This window comes from Haliotis rufescens, unplaced genomic scaffold (genome assembly GCF_023055435.1).
Source record: "Haliotis rufescens isolate VD_foot unplaced genomic scaffold, xgHalRufe1.0.p SCAF_13, whole genome shotgun sequence".
NCBI classification, from domain to species: domain Eukaryota; kingdom Metazoa; phylum Mollusca; class Gastropoda; order Lepetellida; family Haliotidae; genus Haliotis; species Haliotis rufescens.
The window spans coordinates 33263198-33281537 of record NW_025963813.1 but is presented as its reverse complement, the minus strand read 5'-3'; the positions used below and the strand labels follow the sequence as shown (position 1 = coordinate 33281537).

Genomic DNA, 18340 nt, shown 5'->3' with positions numbered 1-18340 from the left:
AAAGTACTTGGTAACCATGGTAACCCTTCTGATAAAAAAGTACTTGTAACCATCGTAACTCTTCTGATAAAAAAAGTAATCGGTAACCATGGTAACCCTTCTGATAAAAAAAGAGAGTACTTGGTAACCTTGGTAACCGTTCTTTCCTGCAGATGAAGGTAGAGGAGGTGTCCAACCAGTGGTCTGGCTCGATACACATCGGCCTGACAACCATGGCCATCTCGGACTCCACCCCGCTCTCACAGATCCCGGCCAGTGCCGAGGACATCACCTCCAAGGTCACATGGATTGTGTCGGGGTCGGAGGTCAAGAAGTCGGGCAAAACCATCAAAGAAAACTATGCCCCTTCCCTGGAGAGATTAGAGGTACACACAGGGGTGTTTGATGGTGGTGGTGTTTTGGAGCTTAGTGTGGAAGTACAGGATGAGGCTACAAGATGTTGTGTTTCTGTTGTCCTCGGCTGAGAGAAAATGTCTTGGTGATTAAAGGGCGACTGTGCTTCATGATGTTGTGCTGGGTTCCAGCCGCAGCCTTGACGTTGCAATAAGTATTGAACTGAGACAATGTGTGTGTCTTGGTGGTTAAAGGGGGGCTGTGCTTGATGATGTGCTGGTTCCAGCCGCAGCCTTGACGTTGCAATAACTATTGAACTGAGACAATGTGTGTGTCTTGGTGATTAAAGGGCGACTGTGCTTCATGATGTTGTGCTGGGTTCCAGCCGCAGCCTTGATGCTGCAATAACTATTGAACTGAGACAATGTGTGTGTCTTGGTGATTAAAGGGCGACTGTGCTTCATGATGTTGTTCTGGGTTCCAGCCGCAGCCTTGATGCTGCAATAACTATTGAACTGAGACAATGTGTGTGTCTTGGTGATTAAAGGGGGGCTGTGCTTCCTGATGTTGTGCTGGGTTCCAGCCGCAGCCTTGATGTTGCAATAAGTATTGAACTGAGACAATGTGTGTGTCTTGGTGATTAAAGGGGGGCTGTGCTTGATGATGTGCTGGTTCCAGCCGCAGCCTTGACGTTGCAATAACTATTGAACTGAGATTGATTGCTGGAACATTTCAGTCGTCAGACTAACCGAGTGTTTTTTGTGTTGACTTGAATGTAACTTTCTGCGATAGCCAGTTGACGTGGAACTAGTCTTCCTTTCAATTGAAATCCACATCAACTAGAATAATGAGTGAGTGAGTGAGTATGGTTTTACACCGCTCTTAGCAATATTCCAGCAATATCAGGCACTGGGACACCAGAAATGGGCTTCACACATTGTACCCATGTCGGGAATCGACCCCAGGTCACAACATCTGTACTGTTAAACCCAGCTCTCCCTCTCTCACTGATGTTTCTCTGTTGTCAGGTGGGAAACAGAATCGGTATCCGCAGGTGTTCTGATGGCACTCTTCATATCTACCTGAATGGGGAGGACCTTGGAATAGCTGCTTCCAACATTCCAAAGGTAAATAAGTCTTTCAGCATATCTTTACATCATAGGTCACACGATTTCCGCATAACACAATCCATTGTTTTCACTGTTTCTCTTTACCATGGTGGCCACAGTGGCTGCCCAACAACAGTGGAGATATTTTACCACCACCGACCAGGGCCTCCTTCTACAAAGCAGGGGTATGGGTGGCCCAGGTGTCTGAGCGCCCCGCCAGTGCTCATGGGTTTCGGCAAAGTGGTAAATGTCTGAGACAGGGATCACAGTGATGTAACTGAAATACTGTTCAAAGCAGTGTTAAGCTCAATCCCCACAAAGATTTTAGCACTACAATTGTAGGTCTTTCCCTTTCCGTGTCTGATTATTGTAAGTGTATGTGAAAGCACAGGAGACCCATCAATGCTGAGAAAGACGGTCAGCATGGTCAGTGGAGAGTGACTCAGGGCTCATGGCATATTGATGTATTTTACCCTCAGTCACTATTTACTCATGTTTTGTTTAGCTTACAGCTTGCTTGACAGTCATCATTACCTTGGCCTTCTGTAACTGTCTAATCATGTATTGTCCTTTGTGTGTGTGCAGAATGTGTTCGCTGTGATAGACCTGTATGGATCGGTGGAGTCAGTCAGTATTATCAGCAGTGCAATAGCTGAAACCCCAAGCACCCCCAAGTCTCCTCCCGTCATCCTGGACCAGGTAGATTCCCAGGTGAGAAACTGGCACTCGTCTAGCGCCTATCAGGCAGCTTGGGTTGTATGCTCCCTAGGGAGCTGCACATACCCCTGAATGGTGTGGACATGTGCTCCCTCTACATGCAGCCCAGACAGTGAATGGGACTTCTTGTTATTATTAACCAATGGTAAACATGGTATGCATGACACTCGTCGTTTGACCAAGGAACTGCCTAGTTGATATTTTGAGGGCAGGTGGCTGGGGTATATTTTTAATATTATTTGTTGAAAGAAATACTGCTTAACAACATTTTACCTCAGGATTTGTAAACAAATAAATTGTTCACTGGTTTACTGAAATATAAAGTCTTGTGAAGAAATATAAGTGTGGCTTCTCCTTTCAGAGAATACAATTGTATGAAAAACTTATATGAAAAATTTACTGTCTCTAACAAAACTCCCAAGCCTCATCCAGAATAGTAAGTGCTCCTTCGTGAACATTTGGAGGTGTTCTGTGTGTATGATCATCCTGCCAAATATGAGTTGGACAAACACCCCATCAGCAGTTTATCTCGACCTGCTCAGAGGCAGATATTCTGCCACAAGTCTGCAGCCAATGTCAGTGCAAATGGCTGCGTCCTACCAAAAGACATTAAAAGTTGGTACTGATTGTAACCCTGTCTGGCACTGGACACGAGGCACTGGGCACGAGGCACGAGGCACGAGGCACTGACGGGATAGAATAAGGACAGGTTGGCTCAGAATCTGTATGCTGTGTGTGATTGGGGTGTCCATGTTAAAACTGTGCCATGGCATCTCAGTGGGCTGGCACTATAAAGGTGGAATGTGTCCAGGCTAGTACAAGCAGTCACAACACGTGCACGTGCACGCACACGTACACGCCCATGCACACGCACACGCACACGCACACGCACACGCACACGCAAACACATACATGCACATAGCCACATCAAATCCCAGGGTTTTACCTTGACTTACAACGTTAAAAGATGGTACTTGTTGTTACCCTGTCTGGCGCTCGGCATTAAGAGGCTAAAACAAGGACTGGTCGGCTCGGAGTCAGTATACTGTGTCTGAGTGGGATATTCATGTTAAACTGGGGCATGGTATCTCAGTGAGCTAGCACTATAAATCGGCATCAGTCCGGACTATAATCTTGGACGCGACGTTAAAACCCATTTCACCTCACCTCACCATGACTTACAAAAGTGGGGGTTCAGGGGACCCCAATAATTAATTTGAAGGGTCCTTGTAGGCAATATGAGGGTCCTGTGAAGTAATAAAATGTTGTAGTGCACTGTACGTTTTGATAATTACTTAAGAGCCTGGAATGAATGCTGCTTGTGTGCAGGCTGATCGAGACCAGGACCACGACACCATGGCAGCAAGTATCACCAGTTTCCAAGGCAACCATGGGAAAAATATTCTGCTGAGCAACAACAACCTGACAGCCCGGCGGGTGGCCAGCTACAACCAGGGCATCGTGGTGTCCCACAAACCCCTCACACGCAAGAAGCTCTTTCAGGTAGGGTGGACATTGTGAACCCGACACAGGTACATCGTGTGAACCTGACACAGGTACATCGTGTGAAACCCCACAGGGGCACGTTGTGTGAATGCTTGCATGAGAGTACAATAGTATGGCTGGAATAATGCTGAAAGCTGCAATATACTCACAGATTTACACAAGTGACTTCAAACTGTGGGTTGGCAGATCTATGAACAACTGATGAAGTGACAAGCAAAGAAAAAACAATCCTTCCGTACTGAGTCACTTCCTGTCACTTCTTACATTTCTGACACCCATGCCGACACCAGCTGCATGCTGTGAATGTTCAAATTCAAATCTGTATCTGTTGGCCACAACTAAATATATATCTTACTACAGGTGAGCCATGGAGTATGAAGTCAAGTTGTCATGTTGCAGGTTCGGATCGACAAGCTGAACCCCCGCTGGAGCGCCTCCATGATGCTGGGCGTCCTTGGCTTCTCCTGCGACCGCTACAACTTCCCCGTCTCAGCCATCAGTATTAAAAAGTCATCACTAGTCATACATGGAGACTCTGTCTTCTCCTGTGGGTGCAAGGTAGGCAACTGTGATGTACACGGGGACACCAGGGTGTCTTAGTACACAGCCCTCAGAATGGATCCCCAGCAACCTATGCTGGTCCTAAGAGGAGAATAAGTGGATCTGGTGGTCTGGATCAGTGACCTGGTTGATTGCGTATCTTCCTACCCTGTCGGTGTGGAGGATTGCTCACTATATCAATCACTGTTTTATCAGGGCCCACTTGCACAAAGCAATCTTAGCGCTAAGATGATCGGAACTCCCATACTTTAACATAGGCTTACAATAGTCTTAGGGCTAAGATTGCTTTGTGCAAGTGGGGCCTGGTCCGGACCTGATTATTTACAGTCCGCCTTCATATAGCTAGAGTATTGCTTAGTGTGAAGTCATTCAACAAACAGACACACACCATATGACAGGTCTTCAGGACAGGCCTGTCTGGAGTTTCCTTATTTTGTGATTTCCAAGTCAATGTGACCATGGGCAATAACCCACCAGGCAGGCTAGCTCCAGTTGATTGAATCCATGAACCAAACAAATAGCAGGTGTCACCTTACACACCATGGTGATATAGCTGTGATACTCAGCATTAGACCGTCTCCGTGGTCTAGTGGTAGAGCGTCCGTCCGGAGAGCGGAAAGTCCTGGGTTCGATCCCCGACCGCATCATACCAAAAGACCTTAAAAGATGGTACTTGTTGTTACCCTGTCTGGCGCTCGGCATTAAGGGGCTAAAACAAGGACTGGTCGGCTTGGAGTCAGTATACTGTGTCTGAGTGGGGTAGTCATGTTAAACTGCGGCATGGTACGTCAGTTGGCTAGCACTATAAATCGGCATCAGTCCGGACAAGTACAAGCAGCCACACAAACACTCACGTACATGCACGTCACTATGTAAGTGAAATAATCTTGGATGGGACGTTAAACCCCATTTCACCTCACCTCCAAGTAAAACACAGATCACCTCACCACTCAGCATTAGGAATTGACACTAGTCCTGTAGTCCTTGCCAAACTGCCCAAGAGTGAAGGTATCATAAAAACAAAGCCATTTTTGAGGGTCTTGCTATATGTTATCAATATAAGGACGAGTGGGCTGAAAGTGTTAGTTTCTATCACTGAATTACTGCTCACGCACTTCCCTTAAGCGTTACGATGTGTTCCTACAAAGCACAATCCTTTGAAGTGATCTATTTGTGATTTGAACCAGCTGAATGTGATGTGATTTGTTGTCAGGTGCGAGACCTGTTGTCCTGCAACTTGGACAGCGTCCAGGTGGGGCAGTATGTGGGGCTACTGGTGGATGACGAGAACTGCCTCCACCTCTACATCAACGGGGTCGACCAGGGAGTAGCAGTCAAAGACGTTCCCACGCCTTGTTTCGGAATGGTCGACTTGTACGGCCAGTGTGAACAGGTAACCAAGAACCAATTGTCAAAATTTGTATTATTAAACAGAAAACAACTTTTGGCCTTGATAATTAAAACACCTTCACTTGTGATGAATTGATGCAGGTAAGCTGGCTTAAGGTCTAGAATCTATTTTTAGACATAACTACCTGTGTCTTGTGATTGTTTCACCTTCATTCGGCGTTCTACTTGAGGGGAGCTCAGGTGGCCCATCACCCAATGCACCACAATGCACTATGCACAGTTAAGTTCCTTAGGCGTGCCCGAAATCATGGTCGTGAGTTCAAATCTGGGATCACCAGATTATATTTGCCAGCGCCAAGTATATGCTTGTGGGTTTCACCATAGTGGTAATGACCTGTATGCTGACATGACGACATGATGTCATGGAACTAATATCAGTCTGCAGCTTTAGTCACAAGTCAAAGGCCTGAGTCTAGTAAGATTCTGTTCGGTCTTGTAAGCTCAGTTATAATACACCATATGATTACTGTAAACTGAACATGATACTGAGAGGCATATTCGGGGGCACAGGTGGCCCAGTCGTCTAAGGCGCCACGATTTGCTGTGCAGAGTTGCGTCCCTTGGGCATGCTAGAAACTTGTAATAGTGGGTACGAATCCCGGTTCGCCCCGATTATGTTTCTAGGTTTGTCAGCACCATACCAGTGCTTGTGGGTTTCACCGAAGTGGTAAACGTCTGAGACCTGCATCACTTCGGGCTTTCCTCCTACATGAAGCTGACATGAAGCGATATAACTGGAATACTGTTAAATGCAGTGTTAAATCCAACTCACTCACTCAGTAGAGCCAATATTAAAGTAAAAGACTCTCAGATATACTGGTGTTAGTAGTGTTAAACCCATCATACTGACTCAAACCCTGGATATGTTTGTGTGGAGAAAGATGCAGCTTTGGTGATGTCAGAACAGTTTACATCCATGGAGAATACAGACGTTGGCATCTATGAAACCCAAAAAATCACCTTTCACTAGACCAAATTGATTTAATATTTGAACATTTTAAATACAGGGAAATGTCCGTTGATTTGCAGGCTCATGATGTGGAACAGAAGTGGCTGTTAAGTTGTTGTGATATTGTGGTGTCAGACTTTCCTGTTATCTCAGACCCTGTGTGGTGTTGCAGGTGACGATAGTCAGCGAGGAAGGGAACATGCCGCCCCTCAACGTGGGCGACGACCGAGAGAAGGCAGACATTGATGATGGTGAGTGGTCTTGCATCCCATGTTGACAGGGAGTTCAACCATTTGAGGTCTCTCTGTACCACCAGATAGTGTCAACCATATGAGGTCTTTCTGTACCACCAGATAGTGTCAACCATATGAGATCTGTCTGAACCATCAGATAGTGTCAACCATTTGAGGCTCGTCCATACCATCAGATAGTGTCAACCAATTGAGGTCTATCTCTCTTCTACTATACTTCTTGCTTAGTGCCACATTAAGCAACACAAAAAACAAAACAACATTCACTCTTGTGGCTTCATTTTCACCCTGGTCAAATAAATGAATGCTAAAACAGCAATCTAGTCAAAGTGCACTTTTGAGAGAGAAATTCTGTGCAACGTTATCAGTGGTTATTGGTAAGAGAAATTGAGGTTGTGATGTCACTTCCCGAAATCTTACTATGTTAACAAATGGCTGAAGGGTATTTATCAGAATAGAATTAACAGATGAGCATTATGTGTTTCCAATGTAGAGCTAAGTTTCCTCTATATCTGACCTCAATAAACTAAGCTTTGAACCAAATAAGCAGAGGTTGTTATTGTCATTTGAAACCTCTGACCAATCAGAATCAAGTATTATCCTAATTCATGGTAGAAACAGCGACTTCACTTCCTTAACAAAAAGCAGGTGGATCCAGGGCATTTATCCGAATGGGGATAAAGTACCCTTGATGATGGAGGATGGTGATTGTACTGAGTGTGACTGATCTGTTGCAGTGGTGAAGGAGAAGCAGGGAGGCAGGATGGTGTGTGACCTGTCGGTCATGAGGAACTGTGAATATCAGAATCTTTGCTCAAGACTACGCACATCACTGGGCTTGCCAGGTAAAACAAGTGTTGTACTCACTGAAAACTGCTAGTATTTTTGGGTGGGAACTGGAGAATGTATTCTGTATGTTTTAGTCACATGACATGATGGTAGTGCTCCTTTCCGGAGCAGATCCTGAAAACCGTACAATATTTCTTCACCAAACTTGGCACATAGATAGGTCTAGTGGTAAACTGGTGCCTTTTGAAAGTTTTGATTTAAAAAAAAAAAAAATTCAAGTTTACATAGCAATGACTTTGACTTAGACTGAAAATGGGTGGGAGTGCTCGTTTCTGGAGCAGATCTTGGAAACCTTACAATATTTCTTGCCTTGCACAGAACCAGACATGTCATATTGGCGGCATATGAGTATTTCATGCTTGTTATTGTTTCAGATGGGTATTTCGACATGCAGTACAACATGTGTTACTGTGAGACCTGTCATAAGATGAGGGGAGACGACTTCTACGTGCGGAGGGGGGACCCCCCAAGTGATTACGCTGTACCCTTCGGCTGGTGCAGATTTGTGCTCAGGTGAGCTGTCACTTTCTTGTCTTAATACTTTAAAACAGATTTACTCCAGGCGTCTGTGTAAGTGAGAAATTACTTTTCGAAATGAATAAGTCATTAATGTGTCTTCTTGTATACAAGGGGCGGTCGGGTAGTCTAGTGGTTGAAGCGTTCGCTCGTCACGCCGAAGACCCGGGTTCCATTCCCGACATGGGTACAATGTGTGAAGCCCATTTCTGGTGACCCCCGCCGTGATATTGCTGGAATATTGCTAAAAGCGGCGTAAAACCATACTCACTCACTCACTCCTGTATACAAAATAACTTGAGATCTGAATAATCAGTAGATACTAATAAGATTTTTCGCAAACTCCTAATGACATTGGTGTTTCTGCCACGCAGAGCTCCCTGTAAAGCGCACTCACTGAATGTGTTTGAGAAGTGGCACGCGGCCTACCATGGGACCAGGGTGGAGGTGGTGAGACGGATACTGGACTACGGTGACCTCTTACTGCCAGGTACAGCAGCACTAACACATCTCTCTCCTCTCCAGTACTCAACACAGAGGGTTTCAGTCCAACGGGATTAACACTTACACTGTAAAGACTTCCTCCAGAGTAGTGATCTAGTATGCATGGTTTCCAGACTGGCACAGGTGTTATGGAGACTTCCTCCAGAGTAGTGATCTAGTATGCATGGTTCCCAGACTGGCACAGGTGTTATGGAGACTTCCTCCAGAGTAGTGATCTAGTATGCATGGTTTCCAGACTGGCACAAGTGTTATGGAGACTTCCTCCAGAGTAGTGATCTAGTATGCATGGTTTCCAGACTGGCACAGGTGTTATGGAGACTTCCTCCAGAGTAGTGATCTAGTATGCATGGTTCCCAGACTGGCACAGGTGTTATGGAGACTTCCTCCAGAGTAGTGATCTAGTATGCATGGTTTCCAGACTGGCACAAGTGTTATGGAGACTTCCTCCAGAGTAGTGATCTAGTATGCATGGTTCCCAGACTGGCACAGGTGTTATGGAGACTTCCTCCAGAGTAGTGATCTAGTATGCATGGTTTCCAGACTGGCACAAGTGTTATGGAGACTTCCTCCAGAGTAGTGATCTAGTATGCATGGTTCCCAGACTGGCACAAGTGTTATGGAGACTTCCTCCAGAGTAGTGATCTAGTATGCATGGTTCCCAGACTGGCACAGGTGTTATGGAGACTTCCTCCAGAGTAGTGATCTAGTATGCATGGTTTCCAGACTGGCACAGGTGTTATGGAGACTTCCTCCAGAGTAGTGATCTAGTATGCATGGTTTCCAGACTGGCACAGGTGTTATGGAGACTTCCTCCAGAGAAGTGATCTAGTATGCATGGTTTCCAGACTGGCACAGGTGTTATAGAGACTTCATTCAGAGTAGTGATCTAGTATGCATGGTTCCCAGACTGGCACAGGTGTTATGGAGACTTCCTCCAGAGTAGTGATCTAGTATGCATGGTTTCCAGACTGGCACAGGTGTTATGGAGACTTCTTCCAGAGTAGTGATCTAGTATGCATGGTTTCCAGACTGGCACAGGTGTTATGGAGACTTCCTCCAGAGTAGTGATCTAGTATGCATGGTTCCCAGACTGGCACAGGTGTTATGGAGACTTCCTCCAGAGTAGTGATCTAGTATGCATGGTTTCCAGACTGGCACAGGTGTTATGGAGACTTCTTCCAGAGTAGTGATCTAGTATGCATGGTTCCCAGACTGGCACAGGTGTTATGGAGACTTCCTCCAGAGTAGTGATCTAGTATGCATGGTTTCCAGACTGGCACAGGTGTTATGGAGACTTCCTCCAGAGTAGTGATCTAGTATGCATGGTTCCCAGACTGGCACAGGTGTTATGGAGACTTCCTCCAGAGTAGTGATCTAGTATGCATGGTTTCCAGACTGGCACAGGTGTTATGGAGACTTCCTCCAGAGTAGTGATCTAGTATGCATGGTTTCCAGACTGGCACAGGTGTTATGGAGACTTCCTCCAGAGAAGTGATCTAGTATGCATGGTTTCCAGACTGGCACAGGTGTTATGGAGACTTCCTCCAGAGTAGTGATCTAGTATGCATGGTTTCCAGACTGGCACAGGTGTTATGGAGACTTCCTCCAGAGAAGTGATCTAGTATGCATGGTTTCCAGACTGGCACAGGTGTTATAGAGACTTCCTCCAGAGTAGTGATCTAGTATGCATGGTTCCCAGACTGGCACAGGTGTTATGGAGACTTCCTCCAGAGTAGTGATCTAGTATGCATGGTTTCCAGACTGGCACAGGTGTTATGGAGACTTCTTCCAGAGTAGTGATCTAGTATGCATGGTTTCCAGACTGGCACAGGTGTTATGGAGACTTCCTCCAGAGTAGTGATCTAGTATGCATGGTTCCCAGACTGGCACAGGTGTTATGGAGACTTCCTCCAGAGTAGTGATCTAGTATGCATGGTTTCCAGACTGGCACAGGTGTTATGGAGACTTCTTCCAGAGTAGTGATCTAGTATGCATGGTTCCCAGACTGGCACAGGTGTTATGGAGACTTCCTCCAGAGTAGTGATCTAGTATGCATGGTTTCCAGACTGGCACAGGTGTTATGGAGACTTCCTCCAGAGTAGTGATCTAGTATGCATGGTTCCCAGACTGGCACAGGTGTTATGGAGACTTCCTCCAGAGTAGTGATCTAGTATGCATGGTTTCCAGACTGGCACAGGTGTTATGGAGACTTCCTCCAGAGTAGTGATCTAGTATGCATGGTTTCCAGACTGGCACAGGTGTTATAGAGACTTCCTCCAGAGTAGTGATCTAGTATGCATGGTTCCCAGACTGGCACAGGTGTTATGGAGACTTCCTCCAGAGTAGTGATCTAGTATGCATGGTTTCCAGACTGGCACAGGTGTTATGGAGACTTCCTCCAGAGTAGTGATCTAGTATGCATGGTTCCCAGACTGGGTTGGCAGCACCTGTAGGGCACGGGTGCTCTGTCATCTGAGGTGCAGCAATTTGCTTTTCAGAGTTTCATCCCGTGCTTTCCAGCATTGTTGATTTTTGTTTCAAATCCCAGATTATAACTACTTACTCCAGACTTGCAAAGTTCTATAGATACTTACTGAAGACCTTGAGAGTGTTATGGATACTTACTCCAGACTGACAGAGTGTTATAGATACTTACTCAAGACTTACAGGGTGTTATGGAGACTTGCCCCAGACTTGCAGGGTGTTATGTAGACTTACTCCAAACTTACAGGGTGTTATGGAGACTTACTCCAGACTTACAGGGTGTTATGGAGACTTACTCCAGACATACAGGGTGTTATGGAGACTTACTCCAGACTTACAGGGTGTTATGGAGACTTGCCCCAGACTTGCAGGGTGTTATGTAGACTTACTCCAAACTTACAGGGTGTTATGGAGACTTACTCCAGACTTACAGGGTGTTATGGAGACTTACTCCAGACATACAGGGTGTTATGGAGACTTACTCCAGACTTACAGGGTGTTATGGAGACTTGCCCCAGACTTGCAGGGTGTTATGTAGACTTACTCCAAACTTACAGGGTGTTATGGAGACTTACTCCAGACTTACAGGGTGTTATGGAGACTTACATGGTGTTATGGAGACTTACTCCAGACTTACAGGGTGTTATGGAGACTTACTCCAGACATACAGGGTGTTATGGAGACTTGCCCCAGACTTGCAGGGTGTTATGTAGACTTACTCCAAACTTACAGGGTGTTATGGAGACTTACTCCAGACTTACAGGGTGTTATGGAGACTTACTCCAGACATACAGGATGTTATGGAGACTTACTCCAGACAAACAGGGTGTTATGGAGACTTGCCCCAGACTTGCAGGGTGTTATGTAGACTTACTCCAAACTTACAGGGTGTTATGGACACTTACTCCAGACTTACAGGGTGTTATGGAGACTTACATGGTGTTATGGAGACTTACTCCAGACTTACAGGGTGTTATGGAGACTTACTCCAGACTTACAGGGTGTTATGGAGACTTACTCCAGACTTACAGGGTGTTATGTAGACTTACTCCAAACTTGCAGAGTGTTATGGAGACTGACTCCAGACTTGCAGGGTGTTATGTAGACTTACTCCAAACTTGCAGGGTGTTATGGAGACTGACTCCAGATTTACAAGGTGGATTGAGTGTCTCAGTGTACTCATGTGTATGCAGGGGTTTATCTGTACCCGCTCAGAGGCCAATATTTGTCTCCGAGACTGCGGCAAATTCATGCTTGAATGTAACCAATAACTAATTAATAATCTGTATTTCACTGATAACAGGGCCAGGAAATAGAAAGAGGCTTTCATACTTTGTAAGGATAAGATTTGTGGAAGAACAACTTCTTTATTACAGTTTCATACTTAGTGCTTTATCATTGCTTTGGATACAATCTAATAATACAATGTTAATATGCCTCTGTTTTTAAGCATTGTTAAGAAAATAAAAATGTTAAAATAGTCCCACTTTTGAATAAATGATGATTTTTTCCCAGTTTGTGTGCCAGGGTTGGTTTAGAATCCAGGATTAATCCCTGGCAGGTACAGTGACAGGTCTTTGCATGAAGTAACTGTAGCTTCCGTCTCCAGGTGACCCAGTCGGGGGGAAGAGCATCCTCATTCCACAGCCACAGGTGTTCACAGAGAAAGCCAAGCCAGACAGCTTTGGGGGGCAGCAGATCTTCTTCTCCCCCACAATACGCTACGCAGGAGCCTCCGAGTTCGCCCCAAAACACCGGTAGGGATACCAGATCAGGGCTCTGTTATGTGGCTGCGATATTGCTGACTGACATCACCCTCCATGTCATCACACATGCCTCATCACTGGATTGTCTGGTCCAGCCATCATATAGCTGCAATATTGCTGACTGGCATCACCCTCCATGTCATCACACATGCCTCATCACTGGATTGTCTGGTCCAACCATCATATAGCTGCAATATTGCTGACTGGCATCACCCCCCATGTCAGCACACATGCCTCATCACTGGATTGTCTGGTCCAGCCATCATATAGCTGCAATATTGCTGACTGGCATCACCCCCATGTCAGCACACATGCCTCATCACAGGATTGTCTGGTCCAGCCATCATATAGCTGCATAATTGCTGACTGTCATTACCCTATGACCGATATGGTTACAATGCATTCATAATCAGCATCATCATTGCCATAAGGAGTGGTCGGGTAGCCTTGTGGTTAAAGTGTTCGCTCGTCATGCCGAAGACCCAGGTTCGATTCCCGACATGGGTACAATGTGTGAAGACCATTTCTGGTGTCCCCCGCTGTGATATTGCTGGAATATTGCTAAAAGTGGCGTGAAACCATACTCACTCACTCACTCATTTCCATAAAGCATTGACTTTGTGGGGAGGAATGTGTATATTCTTTTTGAAATAACTAGCATCCCTTCAAACTATGGGGATCAATGCTGGTTGTAAGAGGTGACTCACTGGATGAGGAAGTCAGACTTGGTACCTTGGTCAATAACGATTCATACCCCAACGTCATGTATCATTCATTGTCACTATAACAATCACTGATTGGATTTTTTCAGACTCATTTATTTACAGGCTCTCGTCATTTAGCTGCACTATTGCTAAGCAGCCGTAAAAATTGCCACTACTCCTGTAGTCCTTGCCAATTTGCCCAGTAGTTATCATAAGGACTAGACATTTGCCCTTTTTAAGGGTTTTGCTATATTTTATCATTGCAAGGACTAGTTGACAAAAACTGTTAGTTTCTACCATTGCTCAGTGTTACTTTAAGCAACAAACAAACTTGAATAATGCATGTGACCATGTTCATGTTTCAGATTTACAGACCTGAAAACAAAGAAGCTGTACCAGGCTCGAGTCGCATTCCAGGTGTGGGTGAAGCCAGGGTCTTACAAGGTCGGCCCACAGACCATTGAGGCGAGTGACCCCATCGATCCCAAGTTTAACAACAGTGAGCTGGAGTGGTCCACGAAGGAGCGGGGCTCCACCATGTTGTATGCCTTGCTGTTGAGGGTGGAATGAACAAGGCGGTGTGTGTGTGTGTGAGAGAGACCTTGAATCAACTATGGACGTGTGTCCATCCATATGGCTGTGATCCAACTAGGAGACTTGGTTTACCTTACATCTACTTATCTGAACGTGTATACTGTTGAGGTGGATTGTCGGGCAGACAGCTGGAACACCTGCTTGATATTCTACTGAAGCCCATACCTCACATCCTCTGGGTCATGTTTCGAACAAAGTGGCAATCTGTGTGGCCAACAGAGTAGAGCCAGGGGATAATGATGTACTTCAGTCAATCCTCAGACTTATTCCTGAAGATCCTGAGGTCTTGATGCCAATTGTACTCCAGAGAAATATTAGTGAATCCATTCTTGGAGGATGTATGAAGGATATTCAGAGGACATTTAAGACATACAGGAGGTCCGGAGGAAATAGCCCAGGGCTTGGATTCCAAACATTGCCAACATTGTAAGGGGGATCTTTCAGGTAGTGATTTCACGGTCACGTTACGGAGGCAAAGCACGACAAGGCAAGCTTAGCACAAAGATGATCGTAACTCCCATACATTTAACATAGACTTGGAAGTCGGAGCGCTAAGATCGCTTTGTAGAACGGAGCCCTGGTACATCGGCCTGCCTGACTGACCCCCACAAGCTGAGAGCATCAATGAATCAGGAGGTTGGGGTTCTTGTAGTCAGAACCAAAGAACAGCGTAACTCAGGACCTTACAAAAACCTGCGACCATTCTGATATAGCCCTGAGATACCCCTGCAAACACCACCACACAAAGTGTCCTGGGCAAGGATCAGTATCAGTCAGAGAAGCTGTGTTCTGCAACTGATCTAGAGATGGCTGGAACTTGGTGTTACCATGGTTACTTACCCATCGTGAAACAAAGCCTTTGTTCTCTACATCAAGGATACAATGTCTCAAGCCTGTTTTTGACCTCCTGTCTCGTCTGTACATTGACCAATGCTGATACGATTACTGCAGCTGATCTTCCATCTTCAATATTGACCGGAATTTCTCCATCATTTCAACCAAAACTCAAGCAAATCAAATATTGGTGTTGTGTTCCTGGTATGGCTAGATGTACTTCACAGGCTTAATGTTGTAGTGTCACAGTGTGAGAGATGTACAGCCTCCATGAAAGGCCCTGCTTCGTCTGTGAGAGGACAACTACCAGCATCTCAGACTCGTCAATCTTGTGATACTCTGTTCTGAGGAACGCCATGTTGATCATTTCTGAACACTTTTAAAGCAAAGACCATTTTGTTTTCAGTATGTTCTTGAAGACTTTAAATTGTATGAATGTAAAAGAAACATGTTCTACTCCAGTGTTTTTTGTTCAAATGCTGGAATTCAACTTGTTGGATGTGGATACAATGTGGCTCCTTTAAAAGCATGCCTGTTGCATATATATATATATTGTCTGTGAATTTTCTGTGGTGCATAGCCACGTTGCATTGTTGATATATGCGAGATGTGTTTATTTATTTTGTGTGATTGTCTGTGGAATGAAAGGTTGCTGAACTCACAGAACTGTTGTCAATGAAACATGTAGAATTGTCAAAGACTATGGAACCAAATAGTATACTTGTGAACGTGAAAATGGGGCATCTTGGAGGACGAGACTTGATGTGATTCACAGAAGATGTTTCCCATGGACTGTTACAAGCTGGAACTGTTTTCTACAGTCTGTATTTGCTGTAATCTTCATAGTTCTCTTTACCTCAAGTCAAGAGCCCGAGAGATAGTTTCAACTGGTTCACTGAATCTTGCACAAATAATGTGTATCTGTTTTCTGAAGGTCATGGGAGCCACAAATGTCTGTGCAGAGTTGCCTCCCTTCGCCTTTGAAAGATCCATTCTCACTGTGTTCATATCCCACTTTCCCCCGATTCTGAACATTAGTTTGCCAGCACCGACTCTGAACATTAGTTTGCCAGCACCGTACAGTGTTCAAGGGTTAAATCTGTGTGTCTAGGACCTGTGACACTTTATGGTTTCCTCCGAACCTGCAGACACGCCATCATGACGATATCATTTAGATCAGATCATAGTTGTCGCTACCATGAAGCAAAGATCTGAGAACATCCCATTACAGGTCACGACAGAATGACCTTTCATCCGACCAACCAGAGCATATCTGACCAGAAACTGACAGTGGAAATGTGTTTTTTAATCATACAACCTCGAAAAAGAGCTACAGGCTTTATGACTGAAGCAATACAATCTAGGACAGCTCTTAGTCATTCCAGAATGGCCTTTTGTTCTTTTTTCAAATTTTTAATCAAGAACTTGTCAAAATATGTTTCACAGCATAGTTGCCAATTTGAAACTAGTGCCTTAAGGTACTAGTTAAATAACTACCTTCTGATTGGCCAATGTTGACTTCTTTTCAGTCATTCCATTGATTGGTCAAAGTTCCCCGAAGTTCAGTCTGATGTGACCATAATGGGATTGTCTCAGATCTTTGTTTAGCGATGGCGAGAACTGAGATTTGAATGATATTGGCCATCATAAGGTCCTGTTGAACATAGCGGCAGTGAACCAAATCCCTCCCTTCTTGGAACATGTTCTATCAGCTGTCCAGTGCAACTGTGTGATGTCCAGTAGAACAAGCACCTGTTCCGTGTTTGTTGTCATGCTGCATGATATGCCCTCAGGTAATGTGAGTCAGGAATCCCAGCCAGTGAATCTTCATCCTATGTGTTGATGAAGGGAACACGTTCAGTTTCTATAAAAGATGTGTTCAGTAATCCAACTTAATCTTCAACATTCAATTTCTAGATGCCAACTATGAACCTTGGTGAAAGCACAGGAAAATAATTGTATACATTAGCAGATTGTGCAATGTTGATCTGTTGGCAGTACCCTGTGCAAAGAGAATGTATGTCAGCTGAGAAAGGGAGATAACTCCAAACCCCAGATTTGTGTTTTCCTCCGATGACCCTGACCTAAATTTGCCCCAAATCAATTCTGCAAACTTTTTCAATCTCCAATGTCAACCTGCTATTCTTGTCTTTCAAATCCTATAGTCACGGTCATGGCTGGATTACTTGAAAATAAGTAATTTCCAAATACTTAGATGAAAACCGTAATGTCTGAAGAAGTTTTTGAACCTGTAATAGTTTTTAAGCTCACCTTATTGAAAGTCAAGTGAGCTTACGTTGTGGCGTGTCGTCAGGTCATCCGTCCTTATCTTTTCATGTTCAGCCTCTCTTCTGAAACTATAAGGCCTATAAAGCTGAAACTTTGTGTGAATGACCCCAGCTATAGTGTCTCTAAGCAGCAATTAGAAAACTAATCATGGCATGAACATTCTTGTTAAGGGTTCTTGTAGTCACTGTCAGCATGTTCATGAAGCGTGCAGGTGATTGTTAAACTCCTTGTTAGGACCCCACGACATTGTACAGAACCGTGTACCATGCATTGTAAAGATCAACTCGTGAAGGAGTTTGGCGCATATGCAACAGCACCAGATGACATATTTCTGCACGCATCACACAAAGGCGTCTCAAACACTACAAATACAGGCTGCATAGAGTTCTGGTTTATATTATTCTTATGTTGGGGGCACAGGTGGCCCAGTCGTCTAAGGCACCACGATTCGCTGTGGGCACACCAGAAACCTATGATTGTTGGTTCGAATCCCGGTTCGCCCTGTTTATGTTTCTAGGTTTGTCAGCACCATACCTGTGCTCGTGGGTTTCACCAAAGTGATAAACGTCTGAGACCTGCATCACTTTCCTCCCACATTAAGCAGACACGCTGTGATATTACTAGAATACTGTTAAAACAGCGTTAACCCTAACTCACTCACTCATTTGTGACAGACCACTTAAAGGCACATGACCTTAGGACCCCCAGTAACTCCAATGCTGACCTGTGCACTTTCACCATGCCCTGAAATACCATCTCTGATACTGCTTAATCAGAAATTTGGCATGCAGGTTCTTTCTTGTGAAGATATTTTGTGATTTGATTTGGTTTAATTTGATTTTCTTAAGAACAACTGGTCCCAGGGCTTGGACTTTGTTTGAGTGTAATGCCGACACAGTTTGTTCATTGCATCCTTAAGTTTACCTCAACAATGTCCTGAACAAGTTAGCAAAAATACTTTCGT

The 18340-nt window shown here is 44.8% G+C and overlaps 1 protein-coding gene across 5 annotated transcripts in view; it reads left to right on the top strand.

Annotated features, from left to right (window-relative positions):
- Positions 1-17914, top strand: part of LOC124118107 (neuralized-like protein 4) — a 44772-nt gene extending 26858 nt beyond the window's left edge. For all 5 annotated transcript variants that reach the window (XM_048394425.1, XM_048394427.1, XM_048394424.1 and 2 more), the window contains 12 exons: positions 153-365; positions 1362-1460; positions 2028-2153; positions 3489-3662; positions 4065-4223; positions 5440-5619; positions 6758-6836; positions 7574-7681; positions 8060-8198; positions 8576-8691; positions 12799-12946; positions 14025-17914. In XM_048394425.1, coding sequence (XP_048250382.1) covers positions 153-365; positions 1362-1460; positions 2028-2153; positions 3489-3662; positions 4065-4223; positions 5440-5619; positions 6758-6836; positions 7574-7681; positions 8060-8198; positions 8576-8691; positions 12799-12946; positions 14025-14229 — 1746 coding nt within the window. In that variant the 3' untranslated portion in view covers positions 14230-17914. The remainder of the gene's footprint in view (positions 1-152; positions 366-1361; positions 1461-2027; positions 2154-3488; positions 3663-4064; positions 4224-5439; positions 5620-6757; positions 6837-7573; positions 7682-8059; positions 8199-8575; positions 8692-12798; positions 12947-14024) is intronic.
- The last annotated feature ends 426 nt before the right edge of the window (positions 17915-18340 follow it).